We start from the raw sequence: 27,427 nt of genomic DNA, 5'->3' as shown, positions 1-27,427 counted from the left end.
GCTTATAAACAAAGGTAAGCTGCTTTTTCTAGAGGGAAAAGAAGTGAACTGGCAAAGTGAATGTAAAATAAGTAAAATTAAGCATGTTAATTTCGAGGATAGAAGTAACATTTTTGCGAATAAAGGACCTGATATTGTTTCTGTTATCTTACATATATTTGTAAACTGAGTCTGTGGAAGACCTTAGTAAGTTCTGTTTCTTAATATAGAAATCAACTTCAAGCACTAAGCTTACTTTCACTTTGATAGTCAATACTTTTTGTCAATAGTCAATACAATTAAGTAATAATTCCTCAAATAAATATTTAACTTTGCTTAAGTGTGAGCAGTCAGATTATTGTAAATACACTTCTCTAAAATTTGTAATATTCATAAAGCATCATAATAATGATGTTCTGTTTGCATCAATCAGTTTTCCTTGATTTTTCATTTCTTTATAAAGCCTAAATTCAAAAATAGATTTTACAGTCTTCTCTTGTATTGATTCTATACATAATAGTTCATCTTCTTAATAGTATTCAGAAAATGGAGTTTAGATGAAATGGATGATGCTTGAACCAACTTTAATAGAACTATAAAAAATTCACAGTATAACTTCTTATAATATTCTTTTTTTTTCCTTCCCTTTCTTTCAGAATGTTTAATTAAAGTAACCACTAACAAAAGCTGAGAGTAGCTACTCTAAAAAAAGCATGACTGGAGCAAAGCTTTTTCTTCCTGTATTCTCTTAACTGTTTCACACGAAAGTATTCCGCCTATTGGAAAAAGTATCTGTAATTCTTCATCTGTAAAACGTATTTTGACACTCATTGCCACGTCTGCTTAAACAAAAATCAGCTGATCATGAGCTTGCCCTGTATTACTTAATAATACGTGTCTAAATGCATAACATCTGGAAATTATGCATGATTCAAAACCAAGGCAGCCCGCTAGTAATATTCAATAATATTAATAATCTAATATTAGAAAGGGAACTGTACTACAGCATGAATATACTTTTAACAAAAGAAAAAAAAAAGAAAAGAAAAAAAAGGGGCTTCATACACCAATTATTTGCTACAGAAAAATCTTGTACATCATCTATATTATCTGTTTGCTATGCTTCTAAATTATTGACATATATATTTTGGAAAGAATAACTAATTGTTCCTACATTCATTATTTCTTTTTGTCAGTGTTCATTTGTGGTTGCTTCTTTCGCATGTTCTGATTTGTTTTGTTTCATTTTGTTTTGATTTGACTTTATCCATGTGTGTGGATTAAAAGAATAGTGTTTGAAAACTTTGTGTTTGTCAGTATCATTTTTTTGTTTGTTTGTTTGTTTTTCATAAAACACGCTGCTGCTCTCTTCAGAGACTAAATGTGTTAAGTTTGTAAGTTAATTGGAATAACAGTGAGTCCTATTACAATATTTTGTCAATTATTGTAATGTTTAATTAGTAGTTATTAAACAAATATATATCGATATAAAGGAGTTAGAGAAGGGATATTTAAAGGAGAAATATATGAAGAAAACTTTTTGCATATCAAGGAACCCTATATCTGGGATAGGAAAAATTCAGGGATAGAAAGATAATTAGTGAAGGTTAAGTAAAGAATTCATGTGAAGAACAGTGGCTAGAAAGAGCATAGTAGGGGGAATTAGAAAATCTATGAAACTGAGAAAATGTAAAATAGGAAAATGTTTGGGAGCTTTTGATCATTTACAAAAAAAAAAAAAAAAAAAAAAAAACAGGATAATATATACAAGTGAATAAATGAATAATTAATCAATTGTCTATCAGTGAGGACTGAAATATGAATATATTGAATACTATCTATCAACTGAATGTATACATATATATATATGAAAGACAAAGAATACAGTCAATATAGTTATTTTCAGTTTATTTATCACTAATCTGCATTTAATACACTACGTAATTTTTATTTGTGTTCATGCACTTTGTGTAGAATTTTCACCTACTGGCCCATTTTTTTTTTTTTTCCTACAAAAACCATCAGAAACTTCAGAATTTGAGAGGTGTTTCAATATTTGGACTAGACTCTAGTTAAGACTTCAAGATAAATAGGTGGTTTATATGCCCTCATTTGTAGTATTCATACCATCTGGAGCACATCGAGTCAGACTGTATGTCTTAGAGTGTTGTCCAAACTCTTCTTGAACTCTGATGCCATAACCACTCCCTTGGGGAAGATATTGCAATGCCTAAACATCTTCTTAAATAAGAACCTTTTCCTGATATTCAGTCTGAACCTGTCACAGATTCACAACATTCCATTGAGTTTTATCACTGTAAAAGACATCAGAGCCTGCCCCTCTGCTTCCCCTTATAAGGAAGCCATAGAAATGTAAGGAATTTTAATGTTGGCAAAGAAGAATATATCTTACCCATTAGAATTTATAATGAAATGTAGAATTAGTTTGATAAAGAAACATGAATTTTGTTCCAGATGATGAGATACGGAGAATAAAGGCCATGGGTCTACTGCAGAAACTGGGAAGAAACACAGTTTCCAGGGCTAGCTGGTACAAGACCTGAAATGCTTTTTAGAGCTTATTTTGAATTGAAAGATGACGGGCATAATTAAATAGATGAAACTCTGTAGATGTAATTGGAAAATATATAGTAAGCATGCTGTGTTACTCAGATGCAATATTCAAGATGTATTATTAAATATGGGGAACAACAGATGATTGTGATAAATTGCAAAAAAAAAAGAGAGATTGAGAATACAGTGTCAGAAAGGTAATAAATATACATGAAAAACGGTGACTAAGAAGTTTAATTTACTTACACAAATCTATATTTAAAAAAAAATATGTAATAATAAAGGGAAGGGAAGGGAAGGGAAGGGAAGGGAAGGGAAGGGAAGGGAAGGGAAGGGAAGGGAAGGGAAGGGAAGGGAAGGGAAGGGAAGGGAAGGGAAGGGAAGGGAAGGGAAGGGAAGGGAAGGGAAGGGAAGGGAAGGGAAGGGAAGGGAAGGGAAGGGAAGGGAAGGGAAGGGAAGGGAAGGGAAGGGAAGGGAAGGGAAGGGAAGGGAAGGGAAGGGAAGGGAAGGGAAGGGAAGGGAAGGGAGTATAAAGAATGTGGAGTAAGTTTATATCCAGAGTTTAAAAAAGATATTCAAGACCTTCCTGGATACTCTCCTACACAATTTATTTTAGGGGATCTTCTTTAGCAAACGGTTCAGACTGGTAATCTCTAGAGGTCCCTTCCAAACCCTGTGGTTCTGCAATTCTTTGTAATTCTGTGATTTTGTGAAATATACCTGTGATACAACCTAACAGTGGCTGCAGTCTTGAAGATCTCCTCCTAAACTATTTTCCCTAGAAAATTATAAATGTATGGCAAGAGAATTTTTTGACATGCTGTGTCATTTCAGTGTAGTCTTTCTGTTTGGTCAAAGGCAATTTTTCTGGATTATAGCTGATTTTACATAGATTATAAAGGACTGAATTCTCCTGAATATAAAGCAAGAAACTTTCCAGTCCATTACTTGTTTGTGTGTTCAATCACTCTCTCCACTGAAGCCTCTGAAATTCTGCAAAACCCTTATTTCACCAAACAAAACTTAAGCAATTTTTTCTGCTTTTTCAATTTCAGGAAAGGTAAATAAACTTTCACCCTTTCAGAGGAAGCCATTTAAACTTATCACTCTAGAAAAATACTCTCTCACACTAATTTCAATTAGTTATGAGTGAAGCCTAAAACAAGCTCACTTGTGATGAATAATTTCCACCATATTTTCAGGTTAGTAAAATATAAGAAACAGCAATATCATGTAAAGAAAAGAGGATTTAAAATCATGAATGTGACTACAAATGTCACAGATGGGGTTTTGTGTTTGTAATGTTAGTAAACAAAAATTTTAAATATTAGTAAGAAAAGGTAGTCAGAAATTTCAAATATTTTTAATCTTGAATACCGTAATTTAAATTTCACTTTATCAACATCTTCTAATTTCTAATTGTTATTCTAGGTATAATGCCTATGTTTTAGACTTCTGAATTCCGTAAAAGAAGCAAGCAATTTTGTATTTAGTCATTTGTCATGAAGTTAATATTTTAAAAAATTATAAAAATTGAAAATAATATATAGATTTTTCTTACCTGTCCATAATGCTACATAAATCTATCTGAAGGTCACTGAAATTGCCAAAAATATTTTGCTGAACTGAGATCATATCCACTGCTTCGTTACCAATAGAAATGAGTTGCATACATCCTTGAAAGCCACCAAAGGAGTTTTTACATTCAAAATTGTTTCCATGGTTAGGGCAGCCTGTAAGAAGCATAATGTCTGAAGCTGAAAAAAGTGTCGTGAAAATAATACCCTGAAAATAAACTAGAATTTGATAATTCCCAGGTGTTTTAAATTTTACAGACAGGTTTATATTAGGCATATCTGAGCAAGAATATAGATATTATTTTTGACAGTGAGATTCCATGTAATTCTGAGCTAAATGTTAAAGATAGAAGAAAATCTTTTAATAATGAAATTTACCCCAACTGCTTATTGCAAATTTAAATACTCTCACTGTTTTGCTTTATTTTTCTTTCTAACTGCAAAGTTTTTCTCAAAGAACTAAGATATACCCATAATGATAGCTTGACCAGGACTTATGCTGACAATGCTAAAATCACGTCATGTTTATTATGCTTTTTTCTCAGATAAGTTTCCATATTTCTTGCATATTCTGTATTAATTAAAACAAGTAAACTAACCATTGTGTTTATAGGACATCTCTTCTGGAAGATTGATATTATAATTTAGCAATAAACAGAAGAAAATATACAGTATTCATATGAACATGGAATAAGGTCAAAATATGGTCTATAATTTTTGACAGTGTCATAAAACCTAAAATTTTAATAACTTTCTACACTCAGTAGACTTCTACTGTGTTTTCCCCAAATTAAGATAAGATGATGATTTCATAAAATGCGATTCAGAGAACCTGAGAGGTGAGTATGCAATAGGTACTTTCAGTATTATTGAATTTAATTCCTCACCACCGCATATACACACACATAAGATAAATGTAAATGTTGTAGTGTATTGCCTAAGTAAATATGCTGATTTTTGCAATTGCCTACTTCCCTCCTACTTTATAAACACATTAGTCCTAAATGTTCAGTAGTGCAAAGCATCTGTTCAGAAGTATGGGAATCTGGACCAAAGCACATTGAAAAATCTAGATTTTTTTTCTACACAAGACCTATACTGAATATTTTTTCTCTGAATATCAGCTTTGTTAGGAGATACTTCTAGTAGACAAAGCTAGATACAAGATTTGAAATGTCCAGTTCCTAGATTCGTTTTCTGCTTATGAGTAAAAAAATTTATTAAGAGCCTATTATTAAAGGAATTCTTTTGTGGAGAATTAGGTCCAGATACATACAGGGCTTTGTATACTTTTTTTTTTTTTTTTTTTTTTTAATAAATTTTTCAGTCACTAATTCCTAAGCTAGTAAGGGATAAAACTTTAAGCTAGTGTTGAATAATAATGATTCCTTTTCATATTGCTACTACACACTACATTCTCAACTAGTTTATAGAAATTTATAAAATTCTATCAGTAAAAATATATGTGAATAATGACCAAACAATTGATGATATTCCTTGACTTACTTACAAAGAGGGTCAGACTGAAATTAAGTCATCTAAATACAGCTTTTAGGGACTTATATTTTTTCATAATAATATTGTCCTGTAGTGACCAAAAACAACTTTAAGGATGGTGTATCATGTACAGAATAAACATGGGCCCAATGAGCATACTTGCACAAGTAAGAAAACATGTACTTTGAATGAATTTTTGAAGCTAGATCAGCATAAAATTCTTAACAGAAAGGTGGTTTAGCAGCAGAATGACTATGTATCAAGAGAGACTTTTTTTGCGCCCGTATGATTGTCAGTCAGGTTATATTTAATAATCAGAACATGATACTAGAAAACTATGTTCTAAAAACTGATGGAAGGATTAGGGTGGTAATTTATTCTACTTAAGATTATAAAACCTGGATGAAACTTCAGCACAAAAAGTATAATAGAGATTCCTGAAAATAAATCCTCTCATAGATATCTGAGCCAGATATAGAAGACTTGTGGTGAGTCAAATAATTCTCATTGTTTCTATAGATATGTCAGAAAAAAAAAAAAAAAAAAAAAAAGTTTAACTATGGGATATTTCCAACATAAATAAGGAATATGTTTCACCTCCGAAGTATAACATATCTCCTGAATAGATTTGTAGAGGTATAGAGGCATGAGCCGATGAGAGCATATCATTGTCCACTATTAAACTGATGCGATTTCTTCTGGCAGAGAAGGATACAGAATGCCACTGGCCATTATTTAATCCAATACCTAGAAGGAAAATAAATTTTAAAAAATAAAATACAAACACTCATTATTAGTTATACTATCTAGATATTATAAACTTGAAAGGAAAAGAGATTAGTGTAGAAATCATAGTCAAAACAATCATTCCAAGAGATAATGAAAAGAACAAAACATTAAAGAATAAAGAACAGAAAAGTCTTTTGTGAAGATAGAATATTTGCCCACTTCTGTACTTCAGCGATTGAACTTTACTGTTATAGTACTCCAACTCCAATTATCAGTAATACATCCATTAATGCAGTGTCCATAAAAAGTATTTTCTCAGTCTAATGAGGTTATAGTCAAGGCATCATACCAATGGCTAATACAGTATTTCACACAGAACACACATATTTTTTATTTCACTACAACAAAAAATTTTTTTTCATCTTTTAAAATCAAAGGTAGTCATTATATAACAATTCAGTAAAATAGCAAACTCCTATAGATGCTGAAATCTTCAACAACCATCATGTCAATATCATCTTACACACTCTTTATTCTAGGTAGCATTGCTATTATTATCTGTAAATAAGTAGTTTAAGTCAATTACGTTCTGAAATGTTCTTCAAAAAGTGATATTTCTGTCAGACAACAACAAAGACTACAACCTTTAAATTATTTAAAGTCATTTCTTGTATGCAGAATATCTAAGTTGTAAGATGTTTTCCCTTTTGATATTTCATTCATTCATTTATATAATCCTCACTAGAACTTATTTTTGTTGCAATTTTCTATGAGAAGTGGCATTTGATCATACTAATAGGTTCATTGTATTAACAGTCATAATCAAAATTAAGTAAGTTTGAGTGTAAAATGATATGTGCATTTTCTACTACTGTAAAAACCCACATTCATGATATTCATAAGGGTGGAATTTCTACTAAAATAAAAACTGGAAACTTTATTTACACAGTATAAAATAACATAAAAGCAATTACATCTAGCTACCAGATGTTCACACACAGAAGGATAATCTTCCAGTAAAAACGATTCATACAGTCCTACAGACAATGTACAGGGAGTGACTGCAGTTTCGCTAGATTTTAAAGATCTCCAACTTTGTACCAGTTGCAGTTAACATAACAGAGTAATCAAGAGTCTGGTGTATTCTATGTTAGGGCCAGTAGTTGAGCTGAAGGATAATAAAAAAGTTTTAAAGTATGCTTATTTTAGCTCTAGCTATATTTTGGTACTGTTGCATTGTTTAACAGTCAATGAAAGGTAGTGTAGATGAAGAACTTGAAAAACATTATTATTTTTTTAATAGTATGGACAAGAAGAGTCATGTTGCATAGTAAAATTTTTAGACTTAATAAGTCTAATATTTTTCTCTTTTGTTTTCATATTATTTTATGCCACAATCTCATTAAATATATTGAAATTCTAATTTCAAAATTTAAAAGTGGGGGAGGGGAGGGAAGGGGAGGGAAGGGGAGGGAAGGGGAAGGAAGGGGAGGGAAGGGGAGGGAAGGGGAGGGAAGGGGAGGGAAGGGGAGGGAAGGGAAGGGTTCCATTTGGGACACAGTGAGATTAAGTGTACCCTCAACAAGTCTGCTGGTCACACTAAGCCAAGTGGTGCAGTTGATACAAGAGAAGGAAAGGATACCATCCAAAGGGACCTGGACAACCTAAAGAAATGGGTCCACATGAGCTGAATGAGGCTCACAAGGCCAAGTGCAATATGCAGCACCTAAGGGGTCAAGAAAATCTCAGACATGAGTATACTCTGGAAGAAGAACACCTTGAGAGCAGCTTTCTGGAGAAGGATTTGGGTGTTCTGGTGGACAAAAGGCTGGACATGAGTCAGCAATGTACTCATGTCCAGCCCTGATGGACAATAGTATCCTGGGTTGCACTAAGACTTACGGACAGAGCAGTATAGGATGTGATTGTACAACTCTAGTCAGTCTTTCTGAGACCCCATATGGAGTCCTGCATCCAGGTGTGGGTCTCCCAACACAGAAAAAAACATGGAAATGTTGCAGTGTATCCAAATGAGGACCAAGGGATTGATCACATGGGTGGAGCACCTGTCCTATAAAGATGTGGTGCTCAGGGACATGACTTAGCAGAGGGTTGTTAGTTAGTGTAGTACGGTTAGGTTGTGGTTGCACTCAATGATCTTTAAGGTCTTTTCCAATCTGAGCAATTATATGATTCTGTGATTCTAAGAAAGTCTGAGGAACAGGGATTGTTCAGTCTGGAAAGAAAATGAATCTGGGTGATCTTCTTGTTGCCTTCAAGTACTTAATGGAACTTTTAAGAAGAGGCTCGCTTTCTACACAGGAAGTTAGTGATAGGATAAAGCAGAATGGTCTTAAACTAAAAGAAGTGAGATTTAGATGAGATGCTAGGATAAATTTTTTCCTTTTACATAACTGTAAAGAGATAACGAGATTTGGAATTGTATTTAACTATAAATTATTTATTTATTTATATCCTTCAAAGTAGTTTTCATGACAGAAATTGAAGTAAGGATCAATCAAAAAGAAGCAAGGCACACAACTAAGATTTATGAGGTCTTATCTTCAAATCCTCTTACAGTTTCTTTGCTCTCCTTAGCCCTGCTTTTCACTTTGTCTCCTTCATATCACCAAGCAATAAAAGGATCACTTGATCATTTTAGATCAGTTATTTTTATTGCTTACTGATAATTCATTGTGTGAATATTCATTCTCTTTAGCACAACTTTTTTTAATGATAGGGGATCCAGAAGAGATCGTAATTTAAATGACTATTGTTTAGTTTATTTATTATTATTGTTATTATTATACCTGTTAATTACTTTAGCAATAGCTGGATTTATTTACTATCTTCATTACTGCTCAAGATCAGTTACTTTTTGTTCATACAAAATCCACACATGTCATAGCCCCATTTAACAAACTTCATATAACTTTTGGACCTCCTTCTACCCATCTCATCTCTCAGGTCTTATCTTTCCTGTATGAGAACTCACTCTGGCTGATATTTAGTAACATATAAAAAGGAAAGCTCTCTAACTGAGTCTTGATGGAAATAACAAAACATGTATAATAATGTATAGCTTTATTAAAAATGAATTGCTGATGCCTTGTAAATTTACTGATGAATAGAAAGAAACATCTTAAGATATTACCTTCATCATGTAAGTAATAAACTTGTTGGCATATCACACTGAATGTGTGCTCACACTCCTCAGATGAGGAGCTCTATATATTATATAGCTAAGATAAGGACTCAGCTTGCAATCTATATTATTAGCAGTAATTTTTACTCAATCACTGAGAAAAAAAAAAAAATCAATAACTATATATGCATATACACGCACTTTTGAGAAAAGAAAATATTTAGAAACACTGAGATTAGAAATGTATAGTTGCACATTCTATCAACAATATAGATACTAGTTAATATGGTTCTTCACTTTTTTTTCTTCATAGAAATCTTTTTATTTGTTTTGTCTTTTTATTTCTTTTCATTTCTATTACCTGCAGTGATGTCAGTCAGTGGTTTTCCTGGCTTATGAATACTGACTTTAACTTTCCCATCACTCAGATATATGAAGAAACCACCCGAAGCTTCTTTTACTTTACTAGATACGAGAAATCCTTCACTGTTCCATGTGCGAAACTGGAAACTTATAGCTACTTCTTCTTGCCCAGAAATTCCAGGCAAAGCCAGGTAACTTCTGGAGCTGAGAAATGTAACTGGAACCACCTTTGGCTCTAAACACAAGAAGGACATGTTGCCCTAGAAAGAAATTAAACAAGTATGGTATTAATAACAGTTGGTGAAAACCAGAATAAAAAACTGCTGTTTGGAAACAATATCCTTTATAGAACCTAATACTTAAAGCTTTTGAATGTGCTAATCTAAAAATCAAGTATGTGAGAATATCACCAGTTTGGGAAACATTTACCTGATGGTTTGACAAGAACAGATATATCTTCCACTGCAAAGTGTCGTAGGAATCTGTAAGTGAATATTGTAAGATTCTATATCTTGTGAGTGATTGAAAAATACTTCAGGAGTTAAATAGACTCACTGAGAGAGAGAAAAAAACATTTAGTGTTTCACTGGACCAATGGACATTTTTTCTAATTCAGTGCAACAGAAGATTTCACTATTAGTTTTCACAAATAACCAGATAAATTTCCACATGTAAACCACTTAGAAATATAAAATATGTACTTTAGAAAACAAAAGAACTGTTTATAATATATATTATTTTATTTCCCAGTGAGCTTGTCTGAACCAGATTATGAGTTGTATTTAGGCATCTAATCTTTATTTTGTGCTCAAATACTTCTGAAAACATGGTTCCTAAATAAACCTGAAGATGGAGAAGAGAAGGTTCCAGGGAGACCTCATTGTGGCCTTCCAGTATTTGAAGGAAGCATATAAACAGGAGGGAGTACAGCTTTTACAAGAGTGGATAGTGATAGAACAAGGGAGAATGGTTTTAAACTAAGATAGGAGAGGTTTATTTTAGATATTAGGAGAAAGTTTTTCACTCAGAGGGTGGTGATGCACTGGCACATGTTGCCCAGAGTTTGGCACATGTTTGCCCATCCTTGGAGGCATTAAGAGGCAGACTGGATGTGTCTCTGGGCAGCCTGGTATAGTGTCACACAGCAGGAGGATTGAAATTAGAGAATCATGATGGTCCTTTTCAACTCAGACCATTCTGTGATTCTTTGATTCTATGATATGATATCTCATTGAAAAATTCTGAGCTTTAGCTGTAACTGCACTTGTTTTACTAAGTGAGATAAGGATACTGCAACAGAAATAATATATTTTTTGTATCTCCCATTGTATTTAGTTAATACTTTATGACTCGTGATAATGATAAAATTTGTAATTTCACCTTGTGATTCACTGTCATTTGGATTAATTTATTATCTGCAGTTGATTACAAAAAGGATAAATGTCTTAAGATTTATAAGTATATTTAACTTTTTCAACACAGAAAGCTTTAAAACTTAGGATTGTACATAAAACTTTGACCTCGGAGTACAAAACTATAGAATCGGCTACTAGCCCCTGTTATGGACAGATATTAAAGTTTATTTCTTTTCATTTCTTCCAGAGAAAATATATGAATAAGTAAAGGCTCTGTTTTATGAACTCAGCTATAGCGATACGAATGATCAGCTGAATGGACCCAGAGTGAAAAAGTGGTCATCAGATTGAGAAAATTTGTTAAGTTCTGAAATCATGCCATCTGCAGATTCCTCCTCTACAGTATTTCAGCAGTTGCCTGATAGATCACAGAGTGATGATATAGCATGGATTCTTTCTGGAATATTTGTATTCCAAAAATATTCTAAATAATAGTTCCATTTTTCCCAGTTCACATAGAACCTCTGCAGAATCTATCATCATCATAAGCAAAATTCTGTACAGGGGTAACAAATTAGATTATACAGGAATATTTCCAGTGAGAATCACAAAGAAGGAGATGCCTGACATCCACTATTTCTAGGACAAATTATCATATCTGATTTTTCACATTCTGAACTGAAATCCAAATCAAATTATTTGCAGTTTGATAGAATTTCATACTTAGTTATTTGAGCTTTGTTTCCATTATATCTCTGCATTTGCTGGCTGTTAAAAAAACAAAAATTGTTAATAGAGAACATTCCTGTACTATTGAAAAAGAAACAAAGGATATTTTCTGCAACAGAAGGAAGTTGGTTAGTTATTGAAACCACTTTTCTAAATTGTTAGAAAGAATTTAGAAAGAATAAGTGTCTTTACACTAATAAGTGTTGGCTCTGTCACAATAAATGCATTAAATCCCTCAACATAAATTACAACTCTCCAAAAAACAGACATTATAAATTAACTAATAGAACTTAAGTATCAAATTATAATGCTCTAGAGAAAACTGGATCGGCAACTTCAGGAATATATAGCTTTCAAAATACAGTGTGTGTGTTTTTAGTCAGGTACAGAAGTCAGTACCAGAGCCTGGATCATTTTAGATACTTCCTGTTTCACTCACTTCTTGTATGTGCACAACAGGGAGGTACCATACAATTCTGAGATATCACACACACATATGTAATGTTTTATGATTTTTGTTATCAGTATTCCACATTATAACAACATGTAAAGCACTGGGAGTTAAAGAGTTAATGCCCACTTCTGTGGACTGCCAATTTTCTAAATATCTGGCTCTCAGAAGAGAAGAACTACATACCCCAGAGGACTTCACGTTCTGCGGATCTGCTATTCCCCTGTCATGGGCACAAATATATCTAGATAACTCTGTGACAATATAAATACTAGATACGACCTGAAAATATAATGTGTTCTTCACTGTTTGCAAGATCACTATCTACAGCAGCAATAAGGTGATTTCTTGATTTTTCCTTCACACAACAGCATAGATCATATTATAACTCTGTACAGTGGGTTAAATATGAAAGTGATTGTGATCTTATTATTATTATTGGTATTATTGGTATAATTATTATTATTTGTACAAATCTCTTACCACAAAGGAGATCTGAGATTTTCGCCTCCTGGCCAGGTCAATGACATTCACTCCATTGTAGTATATATTTTCAAAACACCCATGAAAGTTTCTTCGTGACAGTGATCCTGATTTTTCAGATACTGGGATCCCTCCAAAGCTGAGCTTAGAAAGGTAAATCAATAGTACTATTAAATTATGTTCTAAATTTTAAAAGTTGCCAAAGAGAAAGACATAGATTGGCCAATACTGAATCACTACTTCTTGACTGTTTATTTGTATGACAAATAAAAATCGTGTTAAAAGAACAGGATAACAAAAAATTATTTAATTAAAATAACAATGTATTGAATGCTATTAGGTGAAAAATATATCTGTCTAAATAAGTCCTTGAGGGATAAACTATTAGAATGTAACATATATATATACAGAAAAGCACTGCCACAAGAGTGACCTGAGTTATACTCTGGCAATGTATGCACTCTTGGTCACCATCAAAAATAGGATATAAGTTAAAGTGTACTTTTCAACTAACATATTCCATAGATACTCTTTTTGACATTCAAAATGTTTCAAAGGACAGTCTGCTTATGCCAAATCTTTTTATTCTGTAGTATCATTTAATCTTTGAACTCATTTTACATACAGAGAAAAATTATTTAAACCACGATATATATATATAAAAAAAAAAAGAGTTAACAAATTCAGAATATTTATAGCAAAGAATGCAATTCTTAATATAGCAATTCATAGCTCTTGGTGGTTTTCACACTTTTGTTCTTGTTTTTGTTTTCCTTTCTATCTTGTGCTGATAACACTGAAAGAGAGGAAGAATGATTTTGTAATAAACTTTCATTTATGTTGCTTGTCCTGAAAGTAATGCCTTCTATATATTTCCATTAAAACTAAAACAGATACAAAGAGTACAATAATAATGCTCAAGAGATGCACCACTCATTGCCTCACTGTGCTAACATCCCCTGTTTAGTCTCCATAAGTGCTCAGTAAGTGTCCATGAATGTCTTCATTTTTTCCATCATGGAGAAATTCAATGCAATGCCTTTCCTTCATCCGCACTTCCATGTCAGACAATTTGATTAGACTGCTCCTCTGCTGCCATCTGTCACATGGCAACAAAATACAGTTAAATATTGGTGGGAAGGGTCAGCTTCTACTGACACTATTCACCTCTGGTGTTGAGTACTAACATAAAATAGGAAGCATTACATTCAGAGAAGCCTTCATAGTAAAATAAATCTATTTGCCAATTAATGAAAACCAGCAAGTATTCTTAACTAGTTATTTCTTTAAGTATGATGATTCAAGTCTTATTGTTTTGGCTTAGTTTCAGAAATTTTAATTTGAACTTATTTTCTCAATCTTGTGAGAGATGGATAATGAAAGCATGGAACAGTACATCTTTCTCTTAGCTGGTTAAGATCTTGAATGGGTAGAATGAAGTAATATAGATATGCAGGTTCAAGTCAATTTTCTCTGTCACCTGCTCCAATGAACAGAAAATTAAAAATGTAATTCAGCCAGTCTCCATAGTAGAAAATGAAATATTGGTTTATTAACCATAAGCTGTAAATTTTCACAGCAAATTATGTCTATTTCTTTTCATGTATGTACCATATGTGAAAAATACATTTTTTGACAATGCATTTCCCAGATTTAACAGGAATGTAAGTTTTCTCTTAAACATTTTTGACTCTGTTTTATTCTGTTTTTTCTTTTAAAATAATTTTATCGTGTAATAAAATAATTTGGACTGAGGCTATTTAGCTAAGCCTAAACTTAGCTAAATAACCTAGCACTTACAGAGAAAAAGTATTTAAATAAATGAATTCTGAGAGGAAAAATCAGTCTATTAAAAATGTGTGCTGCAACATTCATAATTTAAGAATAGTTTTCTTTGTTTTATTACTTCAGGAGACAGAAAATCCCTGAAATCTGAAGCACTAAACTTCCTTGAGTTCTCTCCCCTTTGGATGTTTGTATTGCTTTATGTTCTTTGTTTAATTTGCCTAACAAAGTTAACTAATGTAATAAAGAAAAGATCATTTTCACACCTCATAGTCAAGGTCCAAATAACTGAATACTTCTTTAGCATGAAAATGATGAGTGTGTTTATCCACTGTAAAGTTTACTTGATTGTTAAAGCGCTCAATGAGAACAGAATGCCAGTGTTGATCATCCAGAAGACTGCCCAAGGAAATATTAATTTGGGTACTAGAAGAATGAGTTTTATAATCACCTTGAGAGAAGAAAAACAAGAAACTATTAATTTCACATAACAATATTCAGATATATGCTGCTAGTTTATCTTATATTATGCTTTTAAGTCTGCTTAACAAACAAAAATAAACCCTAGACAAATAATGTTTAATAACAATATTGGAATTTCTGAGACTGTAACTTTTACCTAAGTTAATGAGTAGAGATAGCGTTCCTTTAACTAATTCCAGGATTATGCGATCTCTATTTTTTCCTTCTTTGTGGAGGAGAATTCCATCACTTTGTATTGCTTTAAACTTCAGAGAAATCACATCTTTCAATGCAGACATAGGCTCTTGTTTAAATGTGTAAATTAGGCAGCTTTTCCCATCAAAACCAATCACTTCAGACTCTAGAAGTAAAGAAATGTAAAAAAAAAAAAAAAAAAAGTATAATGCCATGTCTGAAAGAAACAAGTATTACTTCAACATAATATGAAGTCCATTGATATTTCAAGATTAATTTGTGCTCAGGAAAGTGTACTATGTTTCTTTTGTTCCTATTCTTCCTTTGATGAAGACCTCACATGCTGAAAGTTCGTTTTGACCTTTGAGCCACAAAGTACTTTGTTTCTGCTTATATTGTATTTTTAGAGTGAAAATCTCCATTAATTTATCTGCAGTTTATTCCAAATAATAAATAATAAATAATCATAAAAAGAAAATCCAACTTCTATTACATTTAATTAATTTTTAGGGCCTTCATGGAAGGCATAAATTTGAGCGACTTTTGAAATTAATCAAAATAGCTACATAGCAATTAAAAATATTATTATAATACACCTAATAACAAAAATATTTTGAAATTAAGGCCTGTCAATCATGAGTGGAACCTTGTACTCTTCAGCAAATGTTACTTTACTGATGATTTTTTGATTCAGATGATTTTAGAGCTGGAATGCAGGTTAAAATTACTTTTTCTCATTAATTTTCCAAGATGGGAGTAAAGTCATAGAAACATAGAATGGCTGATGTTGACAAATACTTTTTGAGATCATCTCGTTCATATTCCCCACGCATTTATGCATGTTTATTCAGGGCTATTTCTAGTTAAGTTTTAAATTATATCAACAATAGAGACTCAACAACTCTCAACACTGGCAACCAATGCCAATCCAAACAACATCACAGTAAAAACACTTATCACTATATCTAAGTGATATTTCTTGTGTTTTGGTTCATGCCCATTTGCTTTATTGCTGACACTGAACAACACTGGATCAAACTTCGTTCTGTCTCATTAAATATTTATACAGATGATAAGACATCTCCTTGAACTTTCCTATTTCCAGTTCCAGATACCTTACCCTCTTGCAATTTTCCATCTACAACTACCCTAAAATTCTTCTTGACAGGCTCAAGCTTAAGCCTCTAAAGTCAGAAATTCTGCAATTCTACAATTCTTTGATTCTATGTTAAGCAGTAAACAGTATCAACCAAATACTACAGGCCAATTCATCAACTGGAACCTGTGTAGATCCTCAAGAGATTCAGCAAAGCCACGTGCAAGCCTGGGTTGCAGCAATATCTCAGTACCAGTACAAGCAGGGGGAAAAAAAATGATTGAACACAGCCCTGTCAAAAAGACCTTAGGAGTTCTGACAAATGTCAAGCTGGACGTCAGCCAGCAACATGCCCAGTGTTCAGCCTGTATAAAAATAAGCTCCAGGATAATGAAGCACTCAAATAGGTTACCCGGAGAGGTGGTGAGTGCCCCATCCCTGCAGACATTCAAAGACAGTCTGGGTGGGACTCTGACAAACATAGTCTACCTGTAGATGACCCTACTCCTTTAAGGGAAATTTAACTAGAAGATCTTTAAATTTAAGTTCCTAGCAAGCAGTTTACCAAAATCAGCTGTAAGGAAAGATGGGAAGACACTCAAGGGATATCTTCTGTATTACAATACACAAATTAATTAAAAACTCCTATGTTTAAGAGATGCATACAGAATAACAATGAGGAGCATTTATTATTATTATATGAATATATGCCTACTGACTTATTCTCTTATATTTATGCTTTACATATTTATGTTGAAAAATGCAGTGTGGCAGTTCCATGACAGTGTCCCAGTTAAATTCATTTTCTATTTATGACAGTGTTTTATTCAGTTTTCTTCAAGTTCACATACTTTCACTTTACTTGAAGAAAAATGAAGAAATTTTATCCAAATAATATAAAACAAAATCCATCAAAATCATTAAAGATTGAACAGTACACATAGAAAGAAGCTGAAATCACTATAAAAAGCTCATTGAGTATTTGCAGTTCATAAGTGAAGAAGAAAAATGCTACTGCACTTGAAAGTTACATTTTGAAGTAAATGAAGATGTGAAGGACACTCATTAAAACACGAGGTTATTTTTCATCTGAATGGTTGACTTCTTTCAAATCAATGAAAATCAACAATTTATTTACTTATTTTATTTAACTTCAAGTATATATATACTCATAAGTATGTTCATACTGCCAGGAAGGAAATAAATTCAATTCAAATTAGCTATAGGGCCTCAGATTAGGCATTTATATTCAATATTCATAGACTTTATCAGGTGTATGCAGCCATATTTTGAAATAAAGTTCCTTGATTTTCTGTGCATTTTGATAAGGTTTTTCTTATGAAGAATTCTCTTACAATGTGTACAGTGAATAAATATTACATTCTACCTAAAATGAATTCTAGACTGACTATTTTACTTCATTATTTCATTGAATGGTTGCAGATAGTAAGAGAATTTATCAATGTCAAATTTAAATCATGAATGTGAATCGTAAAATCTTCAGTTGAAACTTCAGTAATAGAACTTTGTGTACTGCCATGGACAGATCTTAACATCTTCTTAGTAGGCACTAATAACAACAGGGGATTTTTTTTTGACTGGGAAAATACTTTTGAGTTACCAAGATGAAAGAATAAATGACATTTAACCCTGATCTTTTGAAAATTATGAAATGCCTTTCAGAAACCTGCTTGTAATTTTCTGATTTGAAATAATCTATATGATTTTATCTATATTTTTATGTAAAGAATGTAATTATAAATATTCAAAAATATTTTAAACAAACTACTGTACAATAATTCATAGCAAACACTTGAAAATAGATTATCACAGTTATGAAGAAATTCTTTCTTTGACTGGCATAATTGCATCATCGTTTTTACATATTCTAGTCAGGAAGGAGCTGCTCAAAATTACTGTTCAGCTGATTCAGTGTTGTTAGAGTGAGAACTCACATCGAGTTTGCATATTACAGTATCTATTATGCTTACTTTTGAGGACGCAACCAGTTTTTTTTTTTTTTACATACAGTGTATTTATTTCCCAATTATCATTCTCCTACAATGGTCATTTTTACATTTAAACCATCTTTCTTCCTCTCACATGAGCTAGCCATTTGTATTCCTTTTTTTAGCTTATTGGTTTTCAGAAGATGGGATGAGAAATAAACTGGGAAAAAAATTGGATAGGAATAAAAAGTTAGCCAAAGAAACTTCTAAGCACAAGGAATTAAGCTTAGAATGGACACTGTTTTATTTGTGCCTTAATTATCACAATCTGATAGTTCAGAAACAAGTTGTAAGAAATGTTCATCAGTCTCTTTTACACACTCTGAACAGGAAAAGCCAGACAGAGGCTGAATGTTAATATTATATGTTTGATTTTGACAGCGCAGAGAGCTTGTCTTCCACTCATGGCAGAAGCAGATACAGCCAGTTCCTATGAAGATAGATACTTCAGCTGAAAATAGGAAATATATTTCTATTCTTTTTCTCTTCCTTTCTTTCACTCTTTCTATCCTTCTTTCTTTCCTACTGAATTTTCTTTCTTTCTGCTTTTTTTTTTCTTTTGATCTCTTTTTTTCTTTTTTTCTTTTTTCTCTTTTTAAATTATTTTATTCTCTGATTTTTTAATCTATTTTTCCTTTTATTTTTCTGTTTACTTATGTTCTGCTTCCTGTCATCAAGAAGAGTAAGAAGGAAGGCCCTGGAAATTCCAGCCATTTAGCGTTATCTCAGCTGTTGGATAGAGCAGCTAATCATGAATGCTGTATCCAGCACATGAAGAACAACAAAAGTTTTAGGAATAGTCAGCATCCAGATTGACCAGATGAACAAAGTTCTGTGATGAAATGACTGGCCTGGTAGATAAGAGGATAGAAATGGATATTGGCAGCATGGACTTTATTAAGGTCTTTGACAATATCTCCCATAAGACCCTCTTAGAAAAGCTGAACTTATGCAGGCTGTATGAACAGATAATGAAGTTGACTGAAAACTGGATGAATCTGTGGTCCCAGATGTTCATGATCAGAGGCACAATCTAGCTACTAATGAGTACCAGAACCTACTACTGGCCCCCACTGGTATATCAAAATTAATTATATCCATGAGGAGGTAAAGCAAGTCTACAGATGACACAAAATTGGAGTACTGTTATCCCTTTTAGAAGGACCTCAGGCGGTACAAGAAACAGGCCATCAGGAAGTTCATGATGTTCAGCTCAGGAAAATGTGAAATCCTACACCTGAGGAAGAATAGCCCTGTGCATCAGTACACCATGCTGGAGAACAGCCAACTAGTAAACAGATTGGCCGGAAAGGAGTGCCCAAAAATAGCAAGTCAAACATTAGCCAGCTGTGTGCCATTGCAACAGGGAATGTTAATATGTGCTTCACAGGACAAAGCATTGTCAGAAGATCAAGGGAAATGATCCTTCCTCTTTCCTCGGGACTGGTGAGCCTACGCTCATGTACTGTGTCCATCACTCAAGTACTGAGCCCTCCAATACAGGAGAAACTTGAATTTACTGGACAGAGTCCGGTGAAGGGCCAAGAAGATTACAGGGACTGAAACATTTCTCCTCTTAGGAAAGGTTGAGGGAGCTGGGACTATTAATCTTTGAGAAAAGAAAGCTGTGGACATCTTATTAAAGTATGTAAATGCATTTAAGGGAGGATGCATGCAGCCTCACTTTTTTTCATTTGTACAGAGAGACAGGAGAAGTGGCAGGGTCACAAATTCAAACCCAGGATGGTTCCCTCTGACTATCAGGAAACCCTTCTTTGCAGGATATTGAATACTGACACCGGTTGCCCAGAGAAGTTGTGGATCCTCCCTCTCTGGAGATATTCAAATGCCATCTGGGCATGTGTTCCTTTGGGCTTCTGGATCTAGTGGTCCCGCTTGAGCAGGAGTGTTGAACCAGGAACTTCTAGAGTTCCCGTCTTTCTTCCTCTCTCTCTCTCTTTTTTTTTTTTTCCCCCCTCTCTCTCTGTTATTATTATTTTTTTTAATCTATCTATCTATCTATCTATCTATCTATCTATCTATCTATCTATCTTATTTTTTTTCAATGTGTAGTTATTCATTTGTGAATGTTTACTCTTAGAGTTCTTTTCCAACCTAAAATAATCTGGGACTTTCTGAAACTGTGTATCTGATTCTAGTCCAGGAAACCACAGGAAATATTCCAGGCACAGTAACTCCTATGCATCCAGTCACCATAGCTATTCACACAGAAAAACTTCAGAGCCAGGGTAAGATAATTCAGAATCACAGTAAACATAACTATGTAACAAAAGAGAAGAATGAAATCTGAAGAATACCAGGGAGCTCTTTTAATGTTACATGTAACTCCATAATTGACTCCACACATTTTCTCTTCCCACTCTTTAGATATGAATGAGCAAAAATTGAATGACATTTTCTGAGAAAAACTTTAATATACATAAAATCTGACAAAGTTTAGCCTAAATTGTCCATAGTAAAAAATAAGTTTTATGGTAGTAATCATCATCATCATCATGTTACTAAGATACTGATTACAAATTTGAGGTGGAACCGATCAGAATTTTTAGCATCGCAAAAATTTGTGATGTAATGAGATCATTTAAAATTCATTTTTACTGCTTTTCTTTTAGCTGTATAACATGCACCAAATAAGACTGAAGGAAAGAATTATTACATTTTCACTTTAATAGCTGACATAGTCCATATATTCAGTTGAATATATTCCATATGTTCAGCTTTAAATGAGAAGATACTTTGTTACTTTTACAGTAGTACCCAGTGAGATCTCTCTGAAGCATAGACTGAGAAACAAACAAACAAACAAACAAACAAACAACAAAAAAAGGAAAGCCGCTTTCTGTTTTTTGTTTTTTGTTCTTTTTTTCCTTATTTTCTGGCCCCATAGGGAATTATATCAAGGCATAATTAGAGTAGCATTAACTAAATGTGTCCTGGATGTGTCTTATAGGTGGAGAAAAATCAGGAGAGTCAGAATTCCTCTTTAACATTATCAAATACATTTTTAAGCTAAGTGATGATAACCTACAGCTGTATTTTCAATAGTAAACACTAAATCTAACTACTGTAAGCACATGATTTTTTTTAATATATATTTTAAATAAAGCAAGCTGACAAAAAGCCTGCAATTCATTTTGTATTCAAGTAGTTGTTGAAAAAGAAAAAAAAAATCAAGACTGCACCACGTCATTAATAAAGAGAAAAATTTAACCAGCTTAAAGAAATATTCTGCATTTGTAACAATAAGAAATTCTTTAATTGCTTTTGTGGAGTGCATAATGGATGAAGTAAAAATGCTTTCTTAATTCAAACTAATCTTAGAAGAAAAAGGAATTATTATTAATTTGCTTCCATGAGTTATCAGTAGAATAATTTTCTTACCAGATAAGTAAAATACATTAAAAAAAAAAAAAAAAAAAAAAAAAACCACATTATTTTCTTCTAAAGTAGTTCCTATCCACCCTCAACACACACCCACATGAGTTATGTAAGTCCTTATTGTATAAGTCTTATAGTTTTTCATGACATGGATGATGTTTTGTTTTTTGCATAGTAATTGGTACATTTTCTATTGGTAGCATGCTATAGAGATATCATAGAAAAAGAGCCATAAGATGTAATATCAAAATGTAATAGAGTAAACTACAGGAGTGGAAAGTAGTTTACTATGGAAACCTTGATTCCAGGAAGGTGGAAAAGTATAAGTTTCAGCTTAGGAATATTTTGTGAGAAAAAGTTTGGGTATGGACATTAATGTCTCTAAATACCTAAGGTAAGGTCTAGGAATAAATGAAGCTGATTGTACATTAGCAAAGTGCAATGACAGAAAAAAATCAGTCAGAGAAGAGACAAAGGGTCTCTTTTCATCTGGAAATGAAAGATTCCAGTCACCTGTTCAGTCGCATTTTAGTAGTCTTGGCAGAAAAAACTGTGGAGGGCAATTTGAATCTTAGCAGAATTTCTCAGCTAAAACAGGATTATTGGATTGCCTAGGAATAAGTAATATTTCCAGTCTCCAGAAAGACATCACTGAGAAGTCTAGTAAATTTTTCTATCCTTCTCCAGCTCTCTGGTGAGCCTGCTCATCTAACTTCTGAAATGACCTAATCTCCTACTGTTTGAGATTTTCGATATCCTTTGATCATATCTCTTTAGTCATCTTACAAAGCTGCATTAGAAAGACTTTTTTTCTGATAGTAAATTGAAAAGTGATAGATCACATACTAATGAGCAAACATAAAGGAGAATTACATGGAGAATATTCAGAATAGACTAACCATGAAGAGAACAACTTAAATGTGGAAGTAGAAATTGAAAACAAAGAAAGGAAATAAAACAATCAGTTTAAAAGGCTGCTTAAAACTGAAATGTTTAATAAACATCTTGCTAAGATAAGTTTTTTTCTGAAAGTCCAGGAATGAAGAAATATAATGGGTAGACAGTAGGGAAAATTATACTGTCCAACAAATCAATGTCACTATAACAGCCATACCTTTACTTGTCAAATGTATAATTAGTTACTCATATTTTTAGTGAAATAAAAGCTATGCTAAATGCATCACTTAAACAAATAACATATTTGAAATATATTAAAAATATGCTATACTTCTTAGTATATATCCTTCTATCCTATTCTATCAGGATCGAGGTTGTATACATTCAAATCTAAATAATTTCCACATTCTTCCGTTCAGGGAGAAAGCATATCGTAACAAGATATAGTTTTTAAGAATATCATGAAAAGAGTTTGCAGCAAGTTAGTGAGTTTCATCCATGCCATTAATTCCAACAGGGAAGACGCTGGAAAATTATGCACAAGTTGTGTAAGAGAATGAAGAAAAAAAAAAAAAAATCATATTCAATATTAAAACTAAGCTTAGAAATCTACTTTTAACTGTAGTTCAGATAGTAAAAGACCACAATTAAAAATTGTTTAATTTAGCTGAGTCAGCAAAATGCTTACTGTATGTGCATCCGTACACTTCAATGCGCATACCAATTCTACCATTAGGATTCCAGTCCAAAGGCACAAAGCGGAGAAATCTTGCTTTGATGGAATGCTGAAGCTTATAATATACAACACTGTCTGCATTTGTGTTTCCAGAAATGGCCTAGAAAAAAATGAAAAATCGAGTTATTTGAATTCATATTGAATACAAAAGTAGCATTACTGAACTGCACAGGAATAAAATGTTCAGTGAATTCCACAGGAATAAAATCTGATTCCTTCTCCTGATCCATTTAGTACTGATATAACACCCATTAAAACCCATAAAAATTCTAAACTTTATGAGAATGAAATACCATTTCCCAAAAGAAATATTCCTTTCCAAACTGCATAGAAAGCCCTGGCATAATAGAACTACTCTATGATTTGCTCTTATCTAAAGGTCATCACAATTTCATTAAAATCTAAAAGATGGAGTTTGCTGAATCAGAGATGTTCTGCTTATAATTGCAGGCTGTGATGTGCAAAGACTCCGGCTTAGACTTTGGTTTCCATGTAATGAAGCAAAAGGACTGCAAAAAGATTTTAACTTAGTACTCCAATTTATAATTCAGTGTTTTCCCAAAGGGAAAGAACAAAAAGTCTTACTGTAGAAAATATTTTGGCTGTATTTAAAGATAAGATTGATTTTACCTTTGTTATACAAAGTAAAGTAAATAAATATTAAGGAAAGATAAGAATATAAAAATATAAGGAACTTTAGTAATGTCTTGAAGAATATATAATATCTTTGATTTTGCTGGTTACATTCAGGCATGCTTTTTTGTTGGTGTGTTTATATTGCTAGGTTGGTTTGGTTGTTTGCTTGTTGTTGGTTTGTGCTTTTTTTTCTTTTGTAGTAATAGGTTTTTGTTTTTGGAGATCAGGGGCTTTGTTGGTTTTGTTGTCTTTGTTTTTTGTTTGTTTGTTTGTTTGTTTGTTTTGCTCAATTTTCTCATTGCCTATTTGTTATATAATAAGGAGAAAGAATTTGTGTTAAAATTTGTAGGGTTAAAGGATCTGATAAACAGAAACAACTATCTGAATTTTTTGATAAACAGGAATAAAAATGACCACATGCTTCAATGTATATGTACAATATTGTCCCTAGAGAAATCAGCAACAGAATTTGTGACTGCAGACTTCTATACAGAAGTGTATAGAAACCAATAGCTCCATGTTCACTTTTTCTGCAGTTTTCTGCAGTGGAACAGCATTCATTTCATTCACTATGTACTTCTCTTATGTGAATCTATCTTTTTTATCTCTGAGCATTCAACAGAAAAAAAAAAAAAAAGGAAAAAAATAGCTAGTGTACAGTCTCATTACAGCTAAACTATGAAGCTAGTGAGAAGCAATGAGAGTTAGTCACTTAGAATATTTACATGACAGCTTCATGTTCTATCACTTTGCTATCATGGTGAGCAAAGCTAGAAATACTCTATATCAAACACCAGAGAAGGCCTACTGCTTCAAGGATGAGTCCCATTCATGCTTCTTAAATCTTTAAATCACTATTTGTAGTCTGTAATAAATGTAACTGCCAGTGAAACTGCCTGTTAATCTGTAGTCTGAACCAGAATGAAGGCCTGAGAAACTCAAATATTCTGAGCAAATGAAGTACCTGATTAAGATTTCAATTTTTTCCAAAATCATTTTCAGAAGTCAGCCACTTCATGAAATTACGGAAGTTTTGAAAATGAAATGCATTTTGACTGATTTTCACTACACTGTATACTTGTGTTTTGCGTGTTTAAAAAATATGATTTTACTTCAGTGACAGTCTAGAAGTAATTAAAACTACTCCTTAAAAAAATTAAAAGCAGATAATTTATAAATCAATACTTTTATCATATCAAAGAAACATTGAATGGTTTGAGTTGCAAAGGACCATAAAGAGTATGTAATTCCAATCTCCCTGCCAGAGACCAAGAAGCCAAGCATTAGATCAGTTTGTCCAGAGCCCCATTCAATCTAGTCTTGAACATCCCTACAACTTTTCTGGGCAGAAGGAGTCAGGAAGGGAAGAGAAATGCTAGATGTTTAGATTTCATGGTGTAGGGACTAGTATTTTCAGTTTGATAGTTTTAATACAGACAATCAGAAATACCCACATTTTTGTATTCTTTTAACAACTATGTTTCATTGATCCTATTGTAACAATAAATTTTCCCTGAAATATCTTGTCACCATTGGAGGGAGCCTTTGTATTAATACAGCTGGGTACATTAGTGAGATTTGTTAATCTTCCGTTAAATAATTTTCATAACATCTCTTCTTCCCTAATTTCCAAAAGGTAATGACCACATGTTACAAAACAATTATGCTTTACTTATTTATACCTAAGCATATAAACTGCACACATACTCCTTAGGAAGTGAAAAGGTGACTGAGTTTCACGATAACATTACTGGCACTCTAAACAGTCTTTATCCCTGAAGTCTTTCAATGATTATCTAATTCTTTATCTGAAATAAGCAAACTCTTAAAGAATGGGACCAGACTCTATTTGCTATTTGTATTGTATTTTGCTATTTTAATGGTAACTGTGATGATTTCTGAAGGTAACAACCAAATAAGTGTTTAAAGTGATATGAAATTTATTTTCTTTTTCTCTTTCCTTTAGAAATCTATTTGAAACAATTAATCTGTTTATTTGTAGTTTTTGTTTGTTTGCTTGCTTGTTTTTTATCAGTGGTTTTTAATGTTTATATATTAAGATATAACATGTATATATTTATAATGCTATGAAATGCTCTTAAATAAAATAAACTATTTCTTTCAATTATTTTATTCACCTTCCTTATATATTTTATTTTCAAAAGCATTGAAAATGTTAGGACTGATTATTATCCTGTACTTTGTACATTTTTATTATGCTTTAGGTAGGGATCAGCTTCATTATTATTATTCAGTAGCACAGAGCATTGCACAGAAGCTACAAGAAAGAAATAAAAAATGAATACAATTTGGGTAACAAAGGGCTGAAATGGCTGTAACGCAATAGAATTATTTCTACCTAAATGTCACAACAGTACGTAAGAATTTTGATTGCTCAAAGTGATACAATACAAAAAGAGTCTTAACTTTCCTTTGCATAGAATTTTATACTTTCTTCTAAAGGAAAATTAGATGATCAGAAAGAAAGGAAGGAAACTTCATTGACTCTGCAATGAAGAAATGGCAGAGCAAACGCTGTTTAGTATTTATGTAGTGAGGGTCAAATGCAATAAAAAAAGGGCTCCTGTAAAATTTAGTTTTCTGGCTTTTCATATATGAAGATTCACTGCCCTTAAGTTTAGAGAAATACCTGTGTATGAATTCTTCAGTAACTCTGATTATGGATTCAAAATATTGTATAATGCAGGCTCCTCTGAAAGTAATACTTCCAATTTAATTCCATGGAAAATGCAACAGATACAAAACACAAAATAACACTATTTGACAAAGCAAATTCTCAACTGCAAAACACTCTTTTTTCAACATGGTCACCACTATCAGCTATGCATTTTCAGCAGCAATGAGCAAGTGCATGCTGCACTCAAGAAAATCTGAACCAGCTGAGGTGACCCACTCTTTCACAACTGCTATGATGGCATAGTTGCTAGAAAGACGTTGCCATCTTTCATCAGCCTGAACAGATGGAATTCAGAAAGTGACAAATCTAAAATATATGTGGCTGTGGTAGGACAGTTCAGCCAGATTGACAGCATACTCCGTGGTCTAAAAACTGATATAAGGCCTGGCATTATCTCTTTGCAAGAGAAAGGATGTCATCTTCTCTGGCCTTTTTCTGGAAATTTGAGTCTTCTATTTATGAAGTACCTCAATGCAAAGGTCAGATAAAGGTTTCTGGGTTTCAGGAAAACTAGAATGATCACTCCTTTCCAGTTGTATAAGACTGTGTCCATCACATTACCCTCTGAGGGCTGAATCTTGAACTTTCTCTTCAAAGGGAATGGAATACGTTACCACTCCACTGACTGCTGT

General features: G+C 32.7%; 1 protein-coding gene across 1 annotated transcript in view; it reads right to left on the bottom strand.

Annotated features, from left to right (window-relative positions):
* Nucleotides 1-27,427, bottom strand: part of CNTNAP4 (contactin associated protein family member 4) — a 212,732-nt gene that overhangs the window by 51,077 nt on the left and 134,228 nt on the right. The window contains exons 4-10 of the mRNA XM_090131450.1: nucleotides 23,414-23,561; nucleotides 15,287-15,490; nucleotides 14,934-15,118; nucleotides 12,883-13,026; nucleotides 9,863-10,124; nucleotides 6,225-6,374; nucleotides 4,115-4,286 (exon numbers count right to left, since the gene is read on the bottom strand). Coding sequence (XP_089987576.1) covers nucleotides 4,115-4,286; nucleotides 6,225-6,374; nucleotides 9,863-10,124; nucleotides 12,883-13,026; nucleotides 14,934-15,118; nucleotides 15,287-15,490; nucleotides 23,414-23,561 — 1,265 coding nt within the window. The remainder of the gene's footprint in view (nucleotides 1-4,114; nucleotides 4,287-6,224; nucleotides 6,375-9,862; nucleotides 10,125-12,882; nucleotides 13,027-14,933; nucleotides 15,119-15,286; nucleotides 15,491-23,413; nucleotides 23,562-27,427) is intronic.

The sequence above is a fragment of the Phasianus colchicus genome, chromosome Z (genome assembly GCF_987193195.1).
Source record: "Phasianus colchicus chromosome Z, bPhaCol1.hap1.1, whole genome shotgun sequence".
NCBI classification, from domain to species: domain Eukaryota; kingdom Metazoa; phylum Chordata; class Aves; order Galliformes; family Phasianidae; genus Phasianus; species Phasianus colchicus.
The sequence above is the reverse complement of the archived record's forward strand: the minus strand, read 5'-3'. Positions and strand labels throughout refer to the sequence as shown.